The sequence below is a fragment of the Gopherus evgoodei genome, chromosome 7 (genome assembly GCF_007399415.2).
Source record: "Gopherus evgoodei ecotype Sinaloan lineage chromosome 7, rGopEvg1_v1.p, whole genome shotgun sequence".
NCBI classification, from domain to species: domain Eukaryota; kingdom Metazoa; phylum Chordata; order Testudines; family Testudinidae; genus Gopherus; species Gopherus evgoodei.
Genome location: NC_044328.1, coordinates 99,598,360 through 99,621,162, shown reverse-complemented (window position 1 = coordinate 99,621,162; position 22,803 = coordinate 99,598,360). Strand labels below are relative to the sequence as shown.

The 22,803-nt window shown below is 52.3% G+C and overlaps 1 protein-coding gene across 2 annotated transcripts; it reads left to right on the top strand.

The window, feature by feature from the left end:
• The first annotated feature begins 1,156 nt into the window (after positions 1–1,156).
• Positions 1,157–22,759, top strand: ATL3 (atlastin GTPase 3). 2 transcript variants are annotated; one of them, XM_030568691.1, is made up of 13 exons: positions 1,157–1,247; positions 9,953–10,170; positions 10,312–10,455; positions 11,195–11,299; positions 11,923–11,973; positions 13,783–13,839; positions 14,914–15,006; positions 16,018–16,156; positions 17,680–17,807; positions 19,079–19,135; positions 19,768–19,839; positions 20,253–20,684; positions 21,175–22,759. In XM_030568691.1, the coding sequence occupies exons 2-13, from the start codon at positions 9,964–9,966 to the stop codon at positions 21,259–21,261; spliced, it is 1,572 nt and encodes a 523-aa protein (XP_030424551.1). In that variant the 5' UTR covers positions 1,157–1,247; positions 9,953–9,963; the 3' UTR covers positions 21,262–22,759. The 2 variants fall into 2 exon arrangements, with proteins under 2 accessions (XP_030424551.1, XP_030424552.1); XM_030568692.1 differs by lacking the exon at positions 1,157–1,247 and adding an exon at positions 1,254–1,321.
• The last annotated feature ends 44 nt before the right edge of the window (positions 22,760–22,803 follow it).

Sequence of the window (22,803 nt, the reverse complement as noted above, 5' to 3'; positions counted from 1 at the left end):
TGCATTGCCCATTGTCTTCTCCCACCCCCTTCAATAACAGCAGTAGGTGCTCATGCTTTTGGGTCTGGGAGTTGCAGGGACAATCCCTCCTGTTGCTCAAGATGCAGTATCTCCTATGAAACTGGTGGTGAACATCCTGGGGGAGACCTAATCTATTCTGGGGCCTCCAGGTACTACTGATAACAGTAAATGTGTAGAGGGCCTGCTCTCCTGTCACGCAGGACTCCTCTTCTGCAGCCAGCCCACAGAGCTCTTTCGCTACTACAGTCAGATCTGTCTCTGGAGTCCCAGCCCCTGGGATGCAGACTCTTTCCCAGAAGCTGGGTGGCAAGGTTAACTACAGCATTTGAAGGAGCTGTTTAGAACGACTGCAAGGTAGCTGCAATGCATGACCTAAGGGAAGGAGTCATGTATAAGGCAAGGACAATGCACTGGCTAGATCAGAGGGAAGGAACAAAGCACCGCTAGAGGAGAAAAGCCATGCACAGGCTGCAGGGCAAAGGCAGTGCACAAGTAGCAGGGATGGGCCATGCATAGGCTGCAAGGCACCGGCTGTGCACAAGTAGCAGGGATGGGCCATGCATGGGCTGCAAGGCACAGGCAGTGAACAAGTAGCGGGGTTGGCCATACACAGGCTACAGGGCAGGGCTCACCTGTCTTTGTAGATGATGCTCCTTTCATACAGAGCCCTCTCTGCAAAACTTCACCAGTACCTTGTAGTCAGCTGTGCCCCAGCCTTGTGCCCCTAGAAACCAAGCACCCTCTCTTGCGCTAGAAGCCTGGACATCAGCCTGTACTCTGCTCTGGGAATGCTTTGAGTGGCATGGGGCTCAAAGCAGCACCGGTCCACAACATACGACCCTTGGGTGTGAGGGAGTTACTCTCCCGAGGAGGTTGCTAGAAGCCATAGTCCATAGACACCTAGGGGTACCCCACGGGAGGGCTGGGGCTGGCCTACATTTCCCGGCATGTACCTCCCCATGTGGGGACAGTGCTCGCCGCGGCGGTTGCTGGGACTTGTAGTCCACGAGCGCCACAGTTTATTGAAATGTACCAGAGGGGAGTTCAAAGGGACTACATCTCCCGGCATGCCTCTCCGGTCGGCCTGCTCTCTGTTTTCCTCCTCCCGCCGGGCGTTGGCCCCGCCCATCTCATCCTGGCCCCGCGGGGGTGGAGGTGGAGGCGGCTCCATGTTGATCCGTACGCGGTGGCGGCAGCAGCGAACAGTGTCAAGCTGGAGGCGGCCGGTAATGGGGCCCCCTCCCCCCGTCCGGGTAGCCTGGGGCCCTGTATGGCGAAGGGGGTATAAGGGTCTCCTATGGTGAGGGAGTCCCCCTTGGAGACGGCGGGCGGGGCTACGGCTTCCCCTCTGGAGCTGGGATTCCCTATGGAGGGGGCAGAGGGGTTCCCTACGGAGAGAGGCGGGGATATGGGGTCCCCAGAGAGACGCGATCCCCTATAGAGAAAGAGGATTCCTTATATAGAGAGAAAAATGAGGCCATGTGTTCCCTTATAGGGAGAGGACGTATGTGGTTCCCAGAGAGGAAGATGGGGGGCTATAGGGTCCCCTATATGTAGAGAGAGGGGCATGTCACAGGGTCCCCCATAGAGAGAGGAGGCCATAAGGTGCTTATGCAGTACTAGGAAGCTGACTAGAGCAGGCACCTCAGTATACAGAGCAGGAATTATATGTGTTTCTATAGTGTCCCCATGACCACCCTACATCAGGGCCTGGGTATAGGTGACTGTACTTAGGTAGAGTTGGCTGAGGACTCTATGCCCTCTCCCTGGATGAAAGGCCCCCTTTATACGAGCACAGCTAGAATCCTTGAAGCACTTTGCTTTGCAGTCTATATAATGTATGTAACTGGGGCTTGATTCTGCAATGGAACACAGCGCCACTTGGTTCACATGGTCTGTTGGATACACCAATTGCTTGGGAATCAAGACATCTATGTTTGTTTCCCAGCTCTGTCACTGTCCTGCTGGCTGTCTTTAGGCAAATCACTTCTCTCTGTGCCTTAGTTTCCCCATCTGTGAAATGGGGAGAATGCTGCTCTTTGTCCTCCCACCCCATTAGGGCAGGATTGTTCCCTGTAGCCTTATTTCCCCCACACCCTACTGAGGCAGGATCTTTCCCTACAGTCTTTGCCCCCACACCCAGGAGGCAGGAACGTAAAGGGATTAGAAGGGGGTGAGAAGGATGTGAGGTTATAATGTTTGACCCTCATTTGCCCAAGAAACATGACCTCTGGCTGATGATGGCTGTAAGTGAGGCTGAAAGTGGTTTGACTGATAGCATAGGTGGGATAACGCCATGCAGAGACTCGGCCAAGGGCTGTGGTGGTACTGAAAGTGCTTTCTTCCACTGTCACATTAGGGTGGGACCATATATTTGGGTCCAAGGGCTCTAAACCATGCTGCTTCATGCCCACTAAGCATCTGGGGATCAATTGACCCCATAACTGCTGGGTCTTCTTTCCCCTTTCCCCTTTCTCAGAATCAGCCTATCTGAGCCCTATAGCCTAATCCAGTGAGGAAGAAGGAATATAGAGGAAAGATAATCCAGAAGGTATGGTTCTAGGGAGACCTGGGTTCAAATCCCTGTTTGGCCACAAGTACTCTTGGGCAAGTCACTTAACTGCTCTGTGCCTCAGTTTCCCATCTATAAAATAGAAATAATAGCACTGTCCTGCGTCACAGGGCATGTGTGAAGATTATGAGATACCTAAGGTAATGAGGGCTCTGTAAGTACCATAGAGAGGTAGATAAATCTTTCTTTGAGATGGTGGCAGAGGCAAGTATGATGCAGGCAGGGACTGGGCAGTCTTTCCTTTCACCTAGCTACGTTGATGTTCCTCAGTCCTGACACCCAGTCCCCCCGTGAGGTGATAGTTTACATCATAGCTCCATCCATCTCCATGGGTGCCCCTGCCTACACCTCTCTATCATGTGTGCCAACTCCTATGCTATCTTGAAGAACAGCATGATTAGCTGCATATGAAACATCAGGCTATTTTCTTAGCACTGCACTGGGAACTAGTAAATTATGTTGGATGGCGCAAAGAGCCATTCTGCCATCCCCTGCTTACTTAATGTGAACCAGGCCTGGATTTCCTGACTGAGGGCAGGGTGGGGAGTGCAGACTGAGTAGCTCTGTTTTCCATTCACTGGCACTGGAAAGAAACTACGTGCAAGTAATTTTTGGGTGTGCGTTTGTGGTGTTGCCTTTTTCCCTTTCACGGAAGTACATATTTCAAGAGGAGATGGTGGGGGTGGAGGGGATCTAAGCCATAGCTTAACACTTAGTCATCTGTGCAGGCAGAGTTTTTGTAACTGCTTTTGAGTGAATTTAATCTTGAATGAAGCAAGCATTTGCAAGGGAAGCCTGGAGCAGAGCCCTCTCTATGCTGCAGTTTCCTTGCCCTGGTTAACTTCCAGTTAACCTGTGTTGAATTGCTTTTTGACACCCTTGCATTGCAAATGTGTGGCCTTGCGCGTGTGTTGAGTAGGGAAATGTTGCCCTATGTTGTATTATGCAAGTGTTGTGTTGTTTTGCAGGGCCAAGGTGTGACATGGCAAATGTGGTGGGTTGTGAACCTTTTGTGATGTGTTGCAGACACGTTGAGTGAGATTGCTGTCAGACCCCATTGAACGGTGTTGCAGATGCAATGTGTTGTTGTGTTAAAGTGTCAAGAATGCTTTGTATTGCAACACAATGTGTTGTGAATGCTTGGTCGGTGAGTTATTTGTACTGTGGTCATACTACAGGTCCCAGTCATGGATCAGGACCCCATTGTGCTTGACACGGTATAAAGCTGAACCCTGCCCCAACAAACTTCTAATCTAGGTATAAGATGAGACAACAGGTGATACAGACGGACAGGGAGGAGCACAAGGAAATAATGAGATAATCCAAGTTGGCATGATAGGCTGTTGTCCCAGCCCACCAACATAACGGTAGTCAAGTGTTTTGTGAGCGTCATGGCAAAGGAGAGTTTGAGGAGGATAACGAGGTGGCTTTGTGGATGTTTGCACTGTATTGCAAGTGGTTTGTACTGCAAATGTATTGCGTCCCGAATCCTTTTTCTTGCAAACGCATTGCGCTAGTTTGCAACCAGCCTGCCTTGCTAACACCTTGAATTGCTTCTCTGGGGCTCAGACTGCCCCCTGCTGACTGAACACCTATGGCCCTGTGTACCCGGCGTGTCTCCCTGAGCATGTCATATTATTGACACTGCTCAACTCTGGTTCCTCTGCTCAAGGGTCCTGGGGTTACATCATGGAGCCTCCTAGCCCTGAGGCCCTGTCATTCCTTGCCCCTGTGACGTTTTCCTCTGCACTCTGCAAATTTGATTCCAGGCTTGTTGCCTGCAATACTGACCGGAGGATGGTGCCGGCATTGGGGTGTCAAGACTTTGCTGAGCCTCAGTAGGGTTGTTCTTGTTTTTTCCCCATTGCTGCTCAGCTGCTGACACTGGGTGAAACCTCCTAGAGAATGGTTTGAAATATTGGCTTGTGTTTATATTGTCTTGGCATTATTTGTTTGTCACACAGGAAATGAGAAGGTCGCGCTTGAGAGAGTGAGGCATAATGCAGGGCCAGGATAAGCTTCCTCTTCACCCATGTCTGCCAGTGCCCCTCAGTCTGGACCTACAGCTTCCTGCTGTCCCAGCCTTGGGTTCATCCTCTCCTCCCCCCCACCAGCTCTGCCAATGTCCCATAATCCTGACCTACCGCTTTCCTGCTATCCTAGCCCTGGGGTGCCCTCAGTCCTGACCTGCAGCCCCGTGCTATCCCTGTTCTGCGCTCCCCATACAGCTCTGCTGATACCCCTCAGTTCTGACTTACAGCCAAGTTCTGTCCCACTGCTGGGCTCCCCACAGACAGAGCTGTCGGTGCCCCTCACTTCTGGGCTGCGAACTCACAGGAGAGTGTCAGTCACACTGAATCTATTCCTGCAGGTGGCTTTGAGACCTTCGTACTCACTTTGCTTGCTGCCTGAGTCACAGTTAAGCCCAGGTGCCCAGAGCTCTTGTGTATTAAATTAGTATAGCACTAACGGAGGCCACGTCTACACTACAGCATAAAATCGAAATTATTAAAACCGGTTTTATAAAACTGGTTTTATAAAATCGATTTTACGCGTCCACACTAGGGCACATTAATTCGGTGGTGTGCGTCCATGGTCCTAGGCTACCATCGATTTCCGGAGCGGTGCACTCTGGGTAGCTCAGTAAAAGAATGAGACCAATAACTTCGATTTCCGTCCACACTAACCCTAAATCGATATAGTAATATCGATTTTGGGGTTACTCCTCTCGTTGGGGAGGAGTACAGAAATCAATTTTAAGAGCCCTTTAAATCGATTTAAAGTGCCTTGTAGTGTGGACGGGTACAGCGTTAAATCGATTTAACGCTGTTTAAATTGATTTAACGCTGTAGTGTGGACCAGGCCGGAGTCAGAAAAAGAATGCTAATTGCTCTTTTACTGCACTGGGTGGCATAGATAAAAACGAGCTGTGTGTAGTGTTGTTTACTATGTGCATTGGAGCAGATGCCTTGCCTGAGATTGGGGCCTCATTACAGTGTGTACATTATTAGTAGCATTATGGTAGTGCCTCAAGGCTCCAGTTGAGATTGGAAGGTCCCCATTGGGCTAGGCACTGCACATCCTCCTCCCCAACTGAGATTGGCAGGGCCCTGTCATGCAGGGGGGAGGGAAGGCATTGGGCATGTGCTGCACAGACACCCCATGATCAAGATTTGGTGGGGGTGCATTGGGCTGGGCACTGCAGAGAGAGAGACAGCCAGAGATGGGCCCTGCTCACAAAATCTTGGATTCAGAGGTACCTGCCTGACATTTCAGGACCCATTGGTTCAAAGGAGGAGCAGGACCTGTTGAGGCACTGTCTCCAGAATCTGGTTTGTGACTCTTTCCCAGTCACTGCTGTCCTTGAGAAGAGTCTAGCCTGGAATCCAACAGCTTTTGGGCTAGCCGGAGGTCAGGGTTTGGGTTCTCCAAACATCTGTGGATCCCAGCATGATGTCTGGGTCTTTCACTGGCCTTAATCATTGAGGCACTAGCTGGCCTAGGAGAAACTTGATCTGGGCAGAACCAGTTTCTCCTGCTAGCAGAATTTCAGGTTAGAAGGTTCCAGTTGGTTCCCAGATGATCCCTCACAGATCCTCTCCCTTCTGTCCCCAAGGGAAGAACACAGAGCAGTGACATGTGCTGTTAATAAACAAAACCGTCCCAAAACAATCCACTCCACTACATGTGCAATTCTCCCTGTCCCCAGGGAGAGGACAAACCACATGTGACACGTCAGTCATGTGGGGCTTAATTCACAGATACTAGAGTGAGGAAGACAGGGTAAGAACCTGTACAAAATAGAATGGAGGGGGGAGGAAAAGCAGCTGAGTATGGAGCTGGCCGGGGAGAAGAGACCATCCCATGCATAGGAACCCCTCTTGTTAACCATCACCTCCACTCTGCCCCAATCTCCTGGTGAGATCCTGAACTGGACTAGCTGCTGATCAAAGCTCTCTTTTCTAAGTGGTGTAGCTAACAAGCAACCTTGTGATCAAAGCATGGGGCAGCTGGGTGCTCATGCCTTAGGGCGAGCCATTTCCCATCTCTCTCTGCCTCTGTTGTTGAAAGAGGCTCATTCCATCCAAGGGAGGGGGATTGGCATGGATGCCCGCAAAGTGCTTTGATGGTGAAGAGCCAAGGAAAGTGGAAAGTTTTATCCAGAGGCATAGATTGGGTGTTAGTCGCTCATGGACAAGAGTCCCGGCCTCCCCACTTCCTTTCTCCAAGACTTTTGCCCCTCAGATCTCTTTCCAGTCCAGTCCTAACCTATGGATAATCACCTGAACACAGGCTTCCAGTGCAGTGCTGTGGCCGAAAAGGCTAACGAGAATCTGGATATATAAACAGGGGAATCTTGTATAGGTGTAGGGAGATTCTGTCTGTATTTGGCACTGGTGTGACTGCTGTTGGAATGCCGTGTCCAATTCTGGTGCCCACAATTCAAGAAGGTTGTTGGTAAAATTGGTTCAGAGAAGAGCTACGAGAAAGATTAAAAGATCAGAAAAACATGGTTAGAGTGGTAGATTCAAGGACCTCAATCTGTTTCGTTTAAAGAGAAAGTTAAGGGGTGACTTAATCACAGTCTAAAAGTACCTGCACGGGAAACAGTGTTGTAGCCGTGTTGGTCCCAGGATATTAGAGAGATAAAGTGGGGAGATAATTTCTTTTATTAGACCAATTTGTAGCTCTCTGTAGCAGGAAAGCTTCGCTCTCTCACCAGTGGAAGCTGGTCCAATAAAAGAGATTACCTCACCCACCTTATCTCTCCTCATGGGCAACTGAACTTTGATCATGGGCTCTTTAATCCAACAGACAAAGGTCTAAAAAGATCCACTGGCTGGAGGTTGAAATTGGGATTAGAAATAAGGTGCAAATTGACTAGTGAGGGAACTTGACCATTGGAACAACTTCCCAAGGGCTGTCGTGGATTCTCCATTGCTGGGAATGTTTAAATCAAGGCTGGATGTGTTTCTAACAAATTTGCTGTAGTTCAAACAGGAATTAATTCAGGGCCGGCCTATGTTATAGATTCATTATATAGGAAGTCAGGCTAGATGATCACAATAGGCCCTTATGGCCTTAGAATCTAGGAATGCACCTGGCCCCATCTGCTGCTCAACCCAATCCCTGCCCCTTCCCCCTCCCCTGCACGATGAGGCAGAGGGTCAGACCCTTGGCTGGCCCCAGTCAGAGGGCGAGTGGGCTGTGCTCGTTTACCCCAGCTGAGGAACCAGCCCAAGGCAGTTCTTTCATGGCAGCATTCCGCTTTCTGGCATATTTTATCAAATCACGCTGATTTCATTCAACTGGAAGTTCTTTGGGCCAGGGATTGTCTTTTAGTTCAATGTTTGGACAGTGCCTGACCCCACGGGGTCCTGATCCATGTAAAGCTTGTGCCATCCAAAATAATACTTTGTGTAACTGCGGCACATTAGCGAGGTTCTCGTCAGCATCGTGGTAAAATCCCTCTCTGTGGAATTTGCTGCACGAGGCTGTGCTAAGATAACTGCCTCCCAGTGGCCCTGGCTCAGAGAGACTCTTAAGGCCAACAAAGAGCCACTGTGGTACAAAGCAGCTGCCTAAAAACAACACGCTTCCCCCCCCCAATGTTCATTCGTTATTATGCCCATTTTGCAGGTGGGGAATTGGAGGTGCAGAGAGAGGAAGTGACCTGCCCCAGGTCGCATGGGGAGTCAGCCACAGATGCAGGAATAGAACCCACATCTCCCGAGCCACCAGGGCCTTACCCTGAGCCTGGGTTAGTGCTGGATTAGAAGTTACCTGTTCACTGCCATTTGGCCTGGATAATCTGCACCCATGTTGGCCTAGCCCAGGCGTGAGCAGCCACACTGCAGCATCGTATCTGTGTTACTCTTCCTCACTTGTGCTGCACTTTCCTGTGTGTGTGACTAGGACTTCTGAGGACATAGCCCATAGTTCTTTGTGCTGCAGTGTGATAAGATGCTCTGTGATTCTTTCCAGGTGAATTGTGGGAGAACTTGTCTGTTCTAGGGACACAGGGAATTGTGGGAAGGCGTGGGAGGACTATCAGCGCTCCAGTGATTTTTTTCCAGCATCCTCATTGCAAAGTGGGCCGGTTACCAGCCTGTGTGAAAGCAGAGTCTGGGCTGTAATTCACCCCCCCAGCTGGGCTACTAAATTTGGGGGAGAGGGTTTTGTATGTGAATGGGAGTAGGTTGGGATAACACCCAAGTAAAGAGCCCAGCAGTGAAGACATACTCTGACAGAGTACAACCCTAGCAAGGAAGCACCAACCTCCACCTGCCTGAGCCAATTACTCTGGCAGAAAGTCTCCCAGACTGGCACATGTTCCTTGGGCTGCGGGGTGGGTATTCACGGCTCTGACTGGTGGCCAGGCCACTCCCTGAATTAATCCTGCCCCTGCAGCCCCAATGAGTTCAGGGGTGTGACTGGCAACAGGGCACCTCTCGGTACAGACTGCAGCAAATATAACCCGGCCCCATCCTGCTCTTCAAATATTTCTGGTTCCAAGGCTTCCCTGTCCCAAAAAAGGAGCGGATCCAAGCTTACTCTCCCCAGCTGGGACTGTCTTGAGACATCGCTCCCTTGGCTGTGTCCTGCCTCTTTGTGTTGTGGGTTGCCCTGAAGATTGGGAGGGGGAGAAGGGAGGAGTTGTCATCTTTGGTGCAGTGTTGACATGGAGTATTGTAACCTCAGCCCTCATGAGCTCTTGGTGTGGGGGTGGTGGGGAAGAGCAGCCAGGCTTGCGATGGGAGCTCTGGCCCTTGGGTTTGATCATCCAAGCTGCTGAGTGCCACCCTCCCTCCCCCCCCCAAGTAGCAGGAGTGGGACTCAGGTTGCATGTAGCCAGGTAGTTCAGTTTTCCCTGATCAGCTTGATGTGGAGGGCACAGGCCGCAGTTTAGGACAGAGGGGCCCTGTAGCCACACAAGTGCATCTCTTCAGACGCTCCCAGACCTTGGGAATGGGAGAGATTCACAATCCCTTCCGGTGTGAGAGTGGAACTAAGCCCTCCAGGTCTGCGTTTGGGAAAGAAAAACAAGAAGCTTTTCACCCTAACCCCACCCTTGGTGCTTGGAGGAGTTCTGGTGTGTAAGGTCAGCCCAGGGCTGTGGTCCTTTGCTGTACAGAGAGGAATATAGGAATAGTCATACTGGATCAGGCCCAGGGACCCGTCTATCCTGGTATTCCATCTCTGAGCAGCATGAAATGCTTCAGAGAAAAGTGCAGAAAAAACCCCGAAGCAGCCAGATGTGGGATAATCTAAACCCTTGCTAGGAAGATTGTTACCAAGCCCCACCTCCCCTAGGGCATTTCCTATGAAGCCCCCCAAGCAATGTATTTATGCCCACAGGTGGGGACACCATGGGGCGAGGGAAGCCTGGGCCAGTGCAGATCGTCTTGGTGCACAAAGAAGCCCACTCCTTTGAGCTGGACGAGAAGGCGCTGAGCCGGGTGCTGCTGCAGGAGTCTATCCGGGACATGGACGTGGTGGTGGTGTCGGTAGCTGGGGCCTTCCGGAAAGGGAAATCTTTCCTGCTGGACTTCATGCTGCGTTACATGTACACTCAGGTAAGCTCTGTTCCCATGATGCCCTGCTGCTGCAGTACATGTACACTTGGATGAGGCACTGTCCCTTCCCGCAGTGCTTTGCCTCCAGCTGACCCAGCCTTGCTCTCAGCTGAGAATCCACCCCTCTTGCTTGTTCTGCAGAAGGAAGGTGGTGCATCCAGCTGGCTGGGGCAAGAGGATGAGCCCCTGCTGGGATTTTCATGGCGTGGAGGCTCAGACCCCGAGACCACCGGAATCCAGATCTGGAGTGAGGTGTTCACCGTGGAAAAGCGAGATGGGAAAAAGGTAAGGGTGGGGGATGGAGGTGGGGAGTGGGGTGATCAGATGTTCCGATTTTATAGGGACAGTACCAATATTTTGGGCTTTGTCTTATATAGGCACCTATTACCCCCCACCCTCTGTCCCGATTTTTCATACTTGTCTGGTCAGCCTAGTGGAGAGTGTGTCTGGTCGGGTGGAGGCATGGAGTGGGGGGAGCATGCGTAGGGGGATGTGGCACCTTTGTGAATATGAGTCACAGATGTGGCTGCACTCCCAGGTTTGCAGCATTATGGAAGAGAGTGCACAGATCCTGGCAGTCAGCCAGCCTCTGATCTGCAGCCAGACCTCTCCTCTGCCTGCTTGGCTTTGGCCCCCTGCCATTTGCTGCAGGCCAGTGCAGCTACCCACTGAATCTGCAGGGCGGTGCAACCTGGGCCAGGATGGCATCGGGTCATCGACTGGATCCATGCCCCATGCTAGCGGGAGGGCTAGCGTTACTGGCTGCTGGTGTGCGCCAGGGGTATCAGTCTGGATGATCCCCTCTTGATGCCAAGCCTGGTGACCTGTGGAAGGGGCAGGCCATACCAATGAGGCCCCACACGCCCTTGGATGCCGTCTCCTGACTCGGGAGGAGAGCATTATCCCCACATAATGAGCTGGAGCTGGGCACTCCCTGGTTCCAGCATGGGTATGTGTCAGTGCGGTTTCTCTGGTCTCATCTGGCCCACACTCTTCCATCCCAATCTGTGCTCCTCTCCCCCAGGTGGCAGTGGTTCTGATGGACACCCAGGGCGCCTTCGACAGCCAGTCAACTGTCAAGGACTGTGCCACCATCTTTGCGCTCAGCACCATGACCAGCTCCATCCAGGTGGGCCCGGCAGAGGGTAATGCCCTGGGGTTAGACAAGGGGAATCATTCCTAGGCTGGAGGTGCCTGGCATGTGGCCCTGCTGGCAGGGACTGTGTCTTGGTGTCATCAGGGCATGGGGCTGTGCACAAGGGCTGCCATCTCCCAGCCCTTAAGGGAACTGTGCAGATGGTCACCTCATGGCTCGGGACCTTAAGCAGTGCAGTGGGGGTTCTGAGCAGGGTGTGTGACTAGGAGATCTCTGCTCCCACTGTGAATAGAGTGGGTGGCGTCCCACTTTGCTCCGGGTTGGTGAGCCTCAGTGGGAACTTGCTGAGATTTCAGGGTGAGAGTTTGGGAGCCAGGAGCTTTAACCAAACACAATGCGCTTGGCTGGGTGATGCGGGAATAGCCTTAGGGGTGGGGGGGCCCTCGCTTACAAGAAGAGGTAAAAAAAGTGACATGGAGATGGCTGGGAAGGGGAAGATGTGGACACAGTGCTAGGGTACCAGCACCATGACTGGGGAGCTCAGTGGCACCATCCCCATCTGATTGTCTGACAGGGATGGCAGTGGAGGTTTGAATCTCAGCTCTGCGGCTTCCTTGGTGGGTTCTTGACATTAACAGCATCTTCTTTTCTTGCAGATCTATAACCTGTCCCAGAACATCCAGGAGGATGACCTGCAGCAGCTGCAGGTAACAGGGGAGGGGCCTTGTAACATGAAGATGTGGCAGGGACGTTAAACCCAGAACTGAGGGCTAGGGGAGCTTCCCCAGACGGCTAGTGTGATCCAGAAACAGTTCTTTGAGCTGCAGCACCTGACTGGGTTTGGTAGGCCTGGCTGGGGTGTAGGCGAAGCAGGGCTCTTACTTGCCGTGGAGTTGTTAAGTACATGGTGCCTGGCACTGGCTGCATCTCCGTCTGGAGCGCCAGTAGGGTAATGCCAGTTCCAGCTGGCTGACTGGGTGAGCAGGGTAAGATCTGTCTCTGCAGCTATGGGATGCTGTGTCCAAAACGGCCACTTCAATCCATGATGTATAAACAGGGGAGCAGTGAGTCGGAGCAGGGAGGGGATATTTTACCTCTGAATACGTCATTGTTGAGACCAATACTGGAGCAGTGTGTGCAGTTCTGGAGTGCACTTTTTTAAAAATTGGAGAGGTTGCAGAAAAGAGCCAGAGAAATGATCAAAGGGCTGGAGAAGTGCCTGACAGTGAGAGACCTAAGAAGCTCAATCTGTTTAGGTTCTCAAAAAGAAAATCAAGAGGTGACTTGATCACGGTGTACAAGTAACTTCACGGGGAGAAAATCCCAGGTACTAAATGGCTCTTTAACCTAGTGGGGAAAGGCAGAACAGGAACTGATGGCTGGAAGTTAAAGCCAGGCACATTCACATTAGAAATAAGGCACCAGTGTTTCTCTGTGGGGGCGATTTTCCTTCGGAACAAACTCCCAAGAAAAGTGGTGATGTCTCCAAATCCAGACTGGAGGCCTTTCAGGAAGATGCTTTAGCCCAGTGGTTACCAACTGGTCGATTGCGATCTCCAGTGGTGCAGCAGGGCAGCTGCTAAGGCCCTGAGTGGGGCTGGGGGCAGGGGTCTCGGCGCAGTGCTCCTGCCTGCAAGCACCACCCCTGCAGCATCCATTGGCTGGGAACGGGGAACTGTGGCCAATGGGGGTGAGGGGGAGTCTACAGAGAGGGACAGTGCATGGAGTCACGTGCCCCCAATCCCCCTCCCAGGGGCCACAGGGGTGCATTGGCCCCTTCCAGGAGCAGCATGGGCCACAGGGCCAGGGGAGGCACGAAGCCTGCTTTAGCCTGCCCACAGTAAGTGCCACCTGGTGGAAGGCTGTACCCCCAGCCCTGAGCCCCCTGCCAGAGCCAGCACCCCAAATCCCCTCCTGCACCCCAACACTCTGCCCCAGCCCAGAACCCCTTCCTGCCCCAGGCTCAGGCCGGAGCCCCCTTCCACACTGTAAACCCCTCAGTCCCAGCCCAGAGCACGCACCCCCACCCGAACCCTAACCCCCTGCCCCAGCCCAGTGAAAGTGAGTGAGGGTGGGGGAGAGCTAGCGACTGAGGGAGAGAGGAGGGGATGGTGTGAGCAGGGCAGGGCTTTGGGGAAGGGGCGGGGCCTCGGGGAAGGGGCAGGGTAGATCCTGGGTTGCCCTTAAATTCAGAAAGTGATCTTGGGGGTAAAAAGGTTGGAGACCACTGCTTTAGCCAAATCCAAGTTTCTGGGCTCAGTACTGGGGGGAATGGTGACATTATCTGGCCTATGTTATACAGAATGTCAGACTAGATGATCTAATGGTTTCTTCTGGCCTTAAAATCTATGACTCTGTGTTGGCCCATGATGACTGTTATGGGATGATGACCCATGATATGTGTGTGTGCATGTGGCTTTGTATGTCTGACGGGTCCCCAGTGATCACCTTCCCTGCCCACTCCAGCTGTGACAGCCTTGTCTTGTCCTTAACCACTGGTCTCTCTGCTTCTTCAGCTCTTCACAGAGTACGGGCGCCTTGCCATGGACGAGATTTTCCTCAAACCGTTCCAGGTACGCCCTGCAGCCCACCCTGTCCCGGCTCAGCATGCCCTGCCCTGAGAGGTGAATGAGCACACAGGCCTGTGGGGGGAACTGGGTTAGGTCAGGGTTCCAGGTATCCAGACGTACCTGGAGTGCAGGTATTCAGGGCTTTCGCTCCTTGGCAGAGGTTTTTGATTGTAACCCACAATCCAGCAGGGCACTGGATTGGAGCATGACTGCTTTAGCCTGCTTGTTGTGTTATAGAGCTGTCTGGGTTTAAGCATGAGTCTCTGCTCCCTGAGTAGGTGCAGCTGCAGATTGGGCACTAGAGGGGCCCAGTTACTCGTGTATGAGGCTCTCTTGTCTGTAGTCCTCCATGGTCTCTTCTCCCCAGGGAGTGTCACATCCCTCCTCTCCCAGGCTGTGGAAATTCACATGGGTTCCTGCTTCTGGTGAGGAGCCTTCTTCATCCCAGTCTCAGGCTGAGCAGCTGGAGAAAATACAAGGCCGGACCTACCTTCCATCTGCTCTAGCTTCTGGCTGTGCCCCCTTTCCCGCAGCTGTCTATCTTTATCAGCTATATCTGATTAGCGAACAGGACTGGCTGTAGGCCCTGGGCCTGTTACAGAGGGGTTGGTAGTGCTAAGCAACCTTAAAGCCCCAGTGGCTCCAGTCCTCTCTAGCAGGTGTCTGTGAAATGAATTTGAGGGGTCTCAGCCCACTTCCAGTCACAAACAGCTGATGGAGCATGGAGATTGAATTCCCATCTCCACCTAGGGGCACACTACTGGGACAGGGGTGGGGAAGCTGTATCTTGATTTAGGCTTCCCAGCGAATAAGCACATACATGAATCCCATTCTCCCCAGTTCTGTGGCCTCCCTCTCCCCACCCCTCTTTGGGGCAAAGCCCTGTGGGCTATCTAGGTATCCATCCCTGCTGTGAATCAGTTCTGCCCCCTATAGAGGGACCAGGAGGTGGTGCCCCCTGCTGTCACCCAGTTCTATCACTGTTGGCCAGTACATTCCCAAGCCGGTGGCACAGAGCAAGCGAGTCCCCTAAGCCCCTGGCTGACCCCTCATGACCTGCCTTCCCATCTCTCTCAGACCCTGATGTTTCTGGTCCGGGACTGGAGCTTCCCTTACGAGTACCCCTATGGCCTGGAGGGGGGAAGGAACTTCCTGGAGAAGCGGCTGGAGGTAAGGACTGGCTGGGACAGCCACATCAGCTGCAAATCCTTAAAGGGAGTTGGTGTTTGGTCTGAGTGGGCGAGCACGCTTGGGACATCACTCAGTTGAGGGCCATTTGCAGCCCAGAGCTTTGAGCGTGTGATGTAACTCACCTGCCCTCCAGCAGGTGGGGCCTGGCCTTCTGCCCTGAGACTGGCTTGTCCCATGGGCCTGTCTCAAACCATGTCCCCCTGGGGTCCTTGACTCTGTTGAGTCCATGCCTTCAAATGTTGTTCCTGCTTTATCCCTTGGCTTTTGGGCCTTGGCACCATGCTTGTGGGCCCTGCAGGATGGCTGAGAGCTGAAGTCAGCAGGGTTGCATGGAGGGAGGGGCAGGGCAGGATAAAACTGTGCCAAGTTTAGCCCTTGATTCCTGTGGACTGATCCCCCGCCCCCCAGGCTTCCATCTTCACAGCAGAGTGATTCAGCAGCACCCGTTTGGGAAGCTATTAGTGGCTGCATCAGAGGGGATGTTCTCCTGCACACCTCAGCCTTGGCATTGATCCAGGCTGTCCAGCAAGGCAGGGCAGGATCTTTTAGTCTAGCTCGTAATCCCCCGGGCAGCCCTTGCTGGCAACAGGGTGGGAGGACTCCTTCCCCTAGCACAAGGGTGTGGCTAGCTGGGGTGGCCATCTAGGTGTCTGGCTGGTGAGTCTTGCCCACATGCTCAGGGTTTAGCTGATCGCCATATTTGGGGTCAGGAAGGAATTTTCCTCCAGGGCAGAATGGCAGCGGCCCTGGGTTTTTTTTTGCCTTCCTCTGCAGTGTGGGGCATGGGTCACTTGCTAGAGGATTCTCTGCACCTTGAAGTCTTTAAACCATGATTTGAGGACTTCAATAGCTCAGACATCCGTTAGGGGCTTGTTATAGGAGGGGGTGGGTGAGATTCTGTGGCCTGCGTTGTACAGGAGGTCAGACTAGATGATCATAGTGGTCCCTTCTGACCTTAAAGTCTATGAGTCTATGTCGGTCTGCCGGTAGGTGAAGACCCATCAGCATGAGGAGATCCAGAACGTCCGCAGGCACATCCACTCCTGTTTCACCAACGTCAACTGCTTCCTCCTACCACACCCAGGGCTCAAGGTGGCCACTAGCCCCGGCTTTGATGGGCGACTAAAAGGTAGGCCATGCGCAGAATTGACTCTGCTCCCACTGCAATCCAGAATGGATAATGCAGCTCCCCTTGCATGGACCCAGTGTTGCCAGTTCCTAACCAGGGCACTGCAGGGATTGACAGGACTTAGGCCACAACCACTGAGAGCTGGAGCCCCGCCTCCAGGATCTGCAGGCTCAGCTCTGGGGAATCTGCATGTACTTAATTATGATCCCTTGAAGAGTGGTTTATAAAGGGGCCTCATCATCTTAAAATTCCCCTATTTGCCTGCAAAAAATGTGCTCTGCTCAGGTTACAAGCTGAGGTGGGTAGAGAATGGATTTTCCATTGGCTCTTCTGAAAAAACGGGAAAAAAACACACCTTCTGAAAGTTCAAAACGTAAAAAAAAATAAAAAAAAAATTTAGGGTCGATCATTTTGATTTTTGTGCTGCCCCCTTCTTAAAATTTTAAAATATCAAATGAAAAGTAATTTTGAAGTGAATTTTTTTTTTTTTTTTTTGGTCTTTAACAACTTGCCACAATGGACACACATTTATCAGCTGTTCCTATCAACTTAGATCTGCCTTTTTCGCTGAAAGAAGTTGGGTCAGAAAATGTTGCCTAGCCCTAGTTAAAAATAGCGATTATATTGAATTATGATCACGCCTAGGAGCCCTAGTCATGGGCTAGGACCCGTGGTGCCAGGCCCTGTGCAAACAACAAAAACCTGGTCCCTGCCCAAACAGCTTACAGTCTAAGGATAAGGCAAGAGACAACAGCCAGATGGGAGAGCACAAGGAAACCATTAGGCAGCCCCTGGCAGCATGATGGGCAGTGATCTTAGTGCAGTAGTGACCTAACTGATGTCAAGGTTTTTGTAGGCCTCCTATCAGAGGAGAATTTTGAGGAGGAATTTGAAGGTGGACAATGAGGTAGCTTTGAGGGTGTTTATGGGGAGACCCTCACTAGTGTGACGGGCAGCATGGGAGAAAGCACAAGTGGACTTTTCTGAAAATGTAACAAGTGGGCAATGCAGGTTGGACTCAAGCCCCTGCGCAGGCTCCCTGTAAGTCACTTAGCTACTCTGTGCCTCAGTTTTCCCATCCGTCCAGTGGGAATAAGAGCACTGCCCTGTTTCACAGCTCTGTTGTGAGGATAAATCATCACAGATTGGGAGATTAGCTCAGATATTAGTGATGGGGGCCAGAGAATTGCCTAAAAGATCTGAGCTCAGACTAGGTTTCATCTCACCCAATTTCCTTTAATTGATGGGGTGTTTTAACTTCTGTCCTGTCTGTTAGGGAGCTGAGCATGGTTCAGCACTGCTGGAGTTAGCCACCAGCCTGGGAGACTGGGGTTCGAGTCCCAGCTCTTCCACAGACTCTTTGTGATCTCGGGGTGAGTCACATCCCCTCTCTGCACCATCTGGGCAGTGAGGCTGTTTCACAGGGGGCTTTGTAGGAGAAATTCAGGCATTCTAGTGCTCTGATGCAAGTGTATATATATGCTAGTTTCTTGACGTGTCTCATTCCTTCCTGCCCGAGCCAGACATTGCTGCCGAGTTCAAGGAGCAACTCCAGCAGCTTATCCCAATTGTTCTGGACCCTCGCCAGCTGTTGGAGAAGGAGATCAATGGTTCCAAGGTCACCTGCCGAGGCCTACTGGAATATTTCAAGGTGGGCAGAATCCAGGATGAATATGACAATGTTGCTGTTCTGGTGCATTGCCTTTTCCGAGCCAGCAGGTGGCAGCAACACTAAAGCCTCTGGCTGGCAGCCTTTGCAAACAGCTGCTTGGGAGTCAGGATTTCCATTCTGCAGGGAATTCCAACATTGGGGCTTTTTTTTTTTTTTCTGCAAATTGGAACAAAAAGCCAAAATTTGCAGCGAACTGAAAATTCTGACACATTTTAATTGGAGACCCTGGAAGCGTTTTGCTAAGGTAAAACATTTCCTTTTTACTTGATCATTTGGATTCTTTTCATTTAGACTTTTACAGTTAATATTTTAATATAACATCATCTCATGTTTATTGTAATTAGCATTATATATTATTTATACAATATATTTTACATTTTATTAACATACATAACTATCCTTTACATATAGTAAATATTTCAACATAATGTAATTATGTATAACATATATATTAAATATAATATACGTTACATTAAATTAAAACATATATAATATCACTATAGAATGTATACAAATACACTATTAAAATGTATGCCTTAATATAAAAGTCCAAACAAAATGCTCAAGTAAAAATTAAACGTGTTTGTTCTATTGCATCGAAACAAGCGGTGACATGATTAGTTTTGACAACTTCCTGTCAAACTCGATTGAAATCACCGCTCTCCTGTGAAATGTTTTTGATTGGACGAAACTGCTTTTTTCAATGGAAGACTGTTTCGTTGCAAAATTGGTGACCAGCTGTGGTTATAAACCTTTCTTGCTTCGAGAAGCGAGGAGAGTTGGGAGAAACTTCCCCCTGGGGACTGGTTACCCTGTCACTGCAGGGATCCTGGCAAGCTTCTGGTGCTGCCCCTATCAGAGACAGGATCCCAGAGTGGATGGGCTAGTGGTCTGATCCGGGCTGGCTCTGTTCCTGTGATGAAGGTTCCCGGGGAAGTGACTAAGAGATGAATGGGCACTGGCCTGTGGTTTCCTGTTGTGAGATAGATGAGGTTGGAGCACTTACCTAGGATTGGGGAGACCCGGGTTCAAGACCCTGCTCCACCACAAATGTTCCAGGCGACCTTGAGCAAGTCACTTAGAGTCTCTGTGCCTTGTGTTCACCGTGTGTAAAATGAGAATAGCACTGCCCTGCCTAACGGGGGTGTAAATAAATACATTAAAGATTGTGATGGGAGCTGAAGAAGTGCCTAGCCTAGATCTCCTAGCTCTATACCTTGCTTTCATTGCTGTCACTCTCTCCCTCCCAGGCGTATATCAAGATCTACCAAGGAGAGGACCTGCCCCACCCCAAATCCATGCTCCAGGTGAGTTTGGTTGGTTAGGGCTGGCCAGAGGGAGGGGGCAGTGAGTGGACCCCAAATCCTCTTCTGACTCTGGCCGTTGGGTAGGAGTGGCAGTTAGTGCTTTCCTGCGACAAGCTGAGCAGCATGCCCTGAAGATCAGCTGCCTTCCCCTGTCTCTTAAGGCTCCAGGGTCTGCGTCCCTCTGGAGGGCTGGAAGTGACTCCCATACAGAATGTGAGCACTCCTAGCCCCTGCTGGCCCAGAGGCATCTTTCCCAGGGCAGGCAGCATAAATCTAGCCCTGCTTGCCCCTAGTGTCAGTTCTCGGCTGGAAGATGCATCCTACTTATCAGCCCATGCTGTGGGTCAAAACTACCCGCTGGGTGCCAGAGGGTGCTGTGGGGGAGACAAAAGGGGGAAAGGGTTAAGCCTGGCTGCTACTGCAATCCAATTCCCTAGTGACAGCAGATGGAACTGCACCCTGCAGCTCTGTATCAGCCCCAGTGCCTCTTAGAGGCAGCAGGCAGTACTGCACTGTGCATGGCTGCAGCAGCTCCAGCACCCCATAGGCATCAGGCAGTACTGCACTGTGCACCGCAGTAGTGATACTCATGGCAGTGCGGATCATGGCTTGCTTTTGCCTTCTCTCTGCAGGCCACCGCCGAAGCCAATAACTTAGCAGCTGTGGCCTCTGCCAAGGACATGTATTACAACAAGATGGAGCAGGTGCGTGAGTCGTGGGGCATGGCGTCCATTGGGCAGCCAAGATCAGTGTCCACATGATCAAACCGTGTATTCCGCTTCCCCCATATGCTGGATGTCGGGTCCCGCCTGAGCCCCCGGCGGGCCTGCTTATTATCAGCAGGACTTGTAAAGATATTGTTAGAGGCTAGAAAGAGAACCCCAGAGTCCTGACTCCGTGGTCCTCTACTGTAATGCACAAGACCCCACTCCTGTCGTAAAGCTGGGGATAGAACCCAGTTGTCCTGACTCCATCCCCCTGGTCCCTGCCATTGCAGGGGAGCTTGAGGGAGGGTGGGGGCGGGGGTCATACTGCAGTAAGGGATATTCTGTACTCTCATAGATTCCATTTGGGCACAGAGATGCAACCTCCCATATGATGCTCCCTTCCCCCCCAGATGTGCGGGGGCGATAAACCCTACATCTCCCCGGAGACCTTGGAGGAGAAGCACCAGCAGCACCGTGCGTCGGCCCTGGAGCACTTCCAGAAGATCAAGAAGATGGGGGGGAAGGAGTTCAGCCAGCGCTATCAGATGGAGCTGGAGAAGGAGATAGGCGAGCTCTTTGAGCACTTTGCCAAGCACAACAAGAGCAAGAATATCTTCAGCACCTTCCGCACGCCGGCCGTCATCTTCAGCGCCATCGTGGCCCTCTACTTGGGCTCGGGCCTCACCGGCTTCCTCGGGCTGGATGTGGCTGCCCAGCTCTGCAACTGTGTGGTAGGGCTGCTGCTGATCGCCCTGCTGGCCTGGGGCTACATCCGTTACTCAGGCCAGTACCGGGACCTGGGTGTGGTCATCGACACTACCGCCGACTTCGTCTTGGAGCAGGTGGGCAGTACTGGGGATAGGGGGCACTGGGTAGGCATGGCAAGGGGACATGAGATGGGGGATGTGGGTTGGGACGGGGGATGCCTGGGATGAGGCAGACTAGGCCTCGTTGGCATGGATGGTGTGGGAGAGGGGGTAGTAGCTATTTAAAGGGAAGGTGGAATTGGCGAGCCAGGGGACTGGCTGGTCCTTAGGGACTCACAAGGCTCAGCCCCACTGATAATGTGGAGACAGTGCAGTGTGGCTGAGGTACTGCAAGGTGCAGTACTGCCTGCTGCCCTGGTGGGGCTGGGCTGGAGTTGGAGATCCCTGCAGAGACCTTTCCAGCACTGGGAACGTGGCCCCTTTGACCTCCCCCAGAGCAGGTGATCTAGGAATTTGGCTCACACACGCAGCAGCTGTTTCACCCATTAGCCTAGGTGTTATGGTGCGTATTGGGACTTTCCAACCACCCCCACCAACCAGTCTCTCTCCTGCACCTTTTCTCCAGGCCACTTCCCGCATGGGCAACACCACCAGGGCCGCTGTAGCTGACACATCGGGTGCAAGGGCTCCGCCTGACAAGAAAACCCAGTGAAGCTTTCGTGCCAAGGCTGAGTTGGGGCTTTGCAAAGTCCGGTGCTCCTGCTGCAGCTGCTGCTGGCTGAGAGTGACTCCAGGCCCGCAGATCTCGACTCCTCTCTTCTTTCATTCCTGTTCCTTTCCCCCTTCATCTTTCCTTCGCTTCCCCCCTTCTTTTTTTTTTTTTGCACTTTTTTTTTTTAAAGACCAACTGCAGCTTTAAGCTCCTACCTGTGCCAGCCAGTGCCTTGTCACCGGGATGGGGCATCCTCCCCACCGGATTCACATTCCTGCTCCTGGGAGCGGCCCCTGGACTGGAGACCACATCTGAATCCCAGCTCCTTAATGGTTATTTCTCATTGCATGGGATCGGCTCCCCTTCAGCAGGGGGCGCGGGCAGATGCTGTTGTACAATGCCAGGCTCCCCCCTCACTTCTTGCTCCGACCTGGGAGGTGCAGATGCTTTGGTGTCTTCCCTCCAGCCCAGCGAAAGGGATGGGTCCTCAAGGCCTGAGCAGAGTAACCGTCGCTGTTCCTCATTTCCCCTCCCTGCCCCTTGTGCCTTGGTAGAACTGAACCGTGTCGTTGGGTCTCATGGAGAAGAGGGGAACCTCTCTCGACCAGCTGCTGCCTTAGGGTGTGGTGGGAATGGTACCAACAAGTGCAGACACCCCCCCGCCACCCTTCCCCGTGCCAGAGAGAACCTTCAGCCCACAGCATGCTGCCCAGCCCTAGCTAACATTGACCAAGGGCCAGCGAGCCCCATGGCATGATTCTGGCGCTGTGCTGCCAGCCAGCCTGGGCTCCCTAGGCAGGGCCAACACTGCTTCTAGAAGTGCGACCCACCCTTGGGCCCCTGCCTGCATTTAGAGAGACTCCTAGCCTGTGTCTCTGGCATGGACCAACGTGGTCTATTCAGTCTCCAGCCACACTTTCCCCCGTCCAGGGTTAACACCCCTCACCACCACTGCTGCTTTCGGCTTTGGGGCAAAACAGGGCTCTTTGCTCGTGGGAGATATGCCCAGGGGCTCCTTTGTGCTGACAAACCCAGTCCTAACTGGCAGTTGTGTGCTGTGGCTCAGTCCTGTGTGGGGTACCAGTTAAAATGCAGTCCTGCCCACATGGGGGGATGCCCCACTTAGCGCCACGCGGGAGCTCCCTTTGCTAACATCTCTTGCTGAGTGACCAATTGTCTTAGCCCTTTTGAGTAGGGAGCTTTTGCCATTGGGGCATTACACTGGAAAATCCTTAGCCTCTTATTGGATTGTCTGGTTTCCCCTCGCTGGGACCTCCAACACCATTTGTCAGCCAAGCAGGTCGTGGCCTCCCCTCTCCACTGGTATCTGGCTGGGGTCAGTTGGGCAGTGCCAGGATCTGTTATCCGAACCAGGTGACCAGATGCCACCCATTCCCTGCCTGGTCTGACCCCAGCCCCTCCACCCACCCCAATACTGAAGCACTCACACATTCCCGCTCATGTAAAGCACAAGAATAAAGCTCATTCCATTTCGTGATCACTGTGCCTTATTTCGGGGGGGGGGGGGGTACAACTTTACCC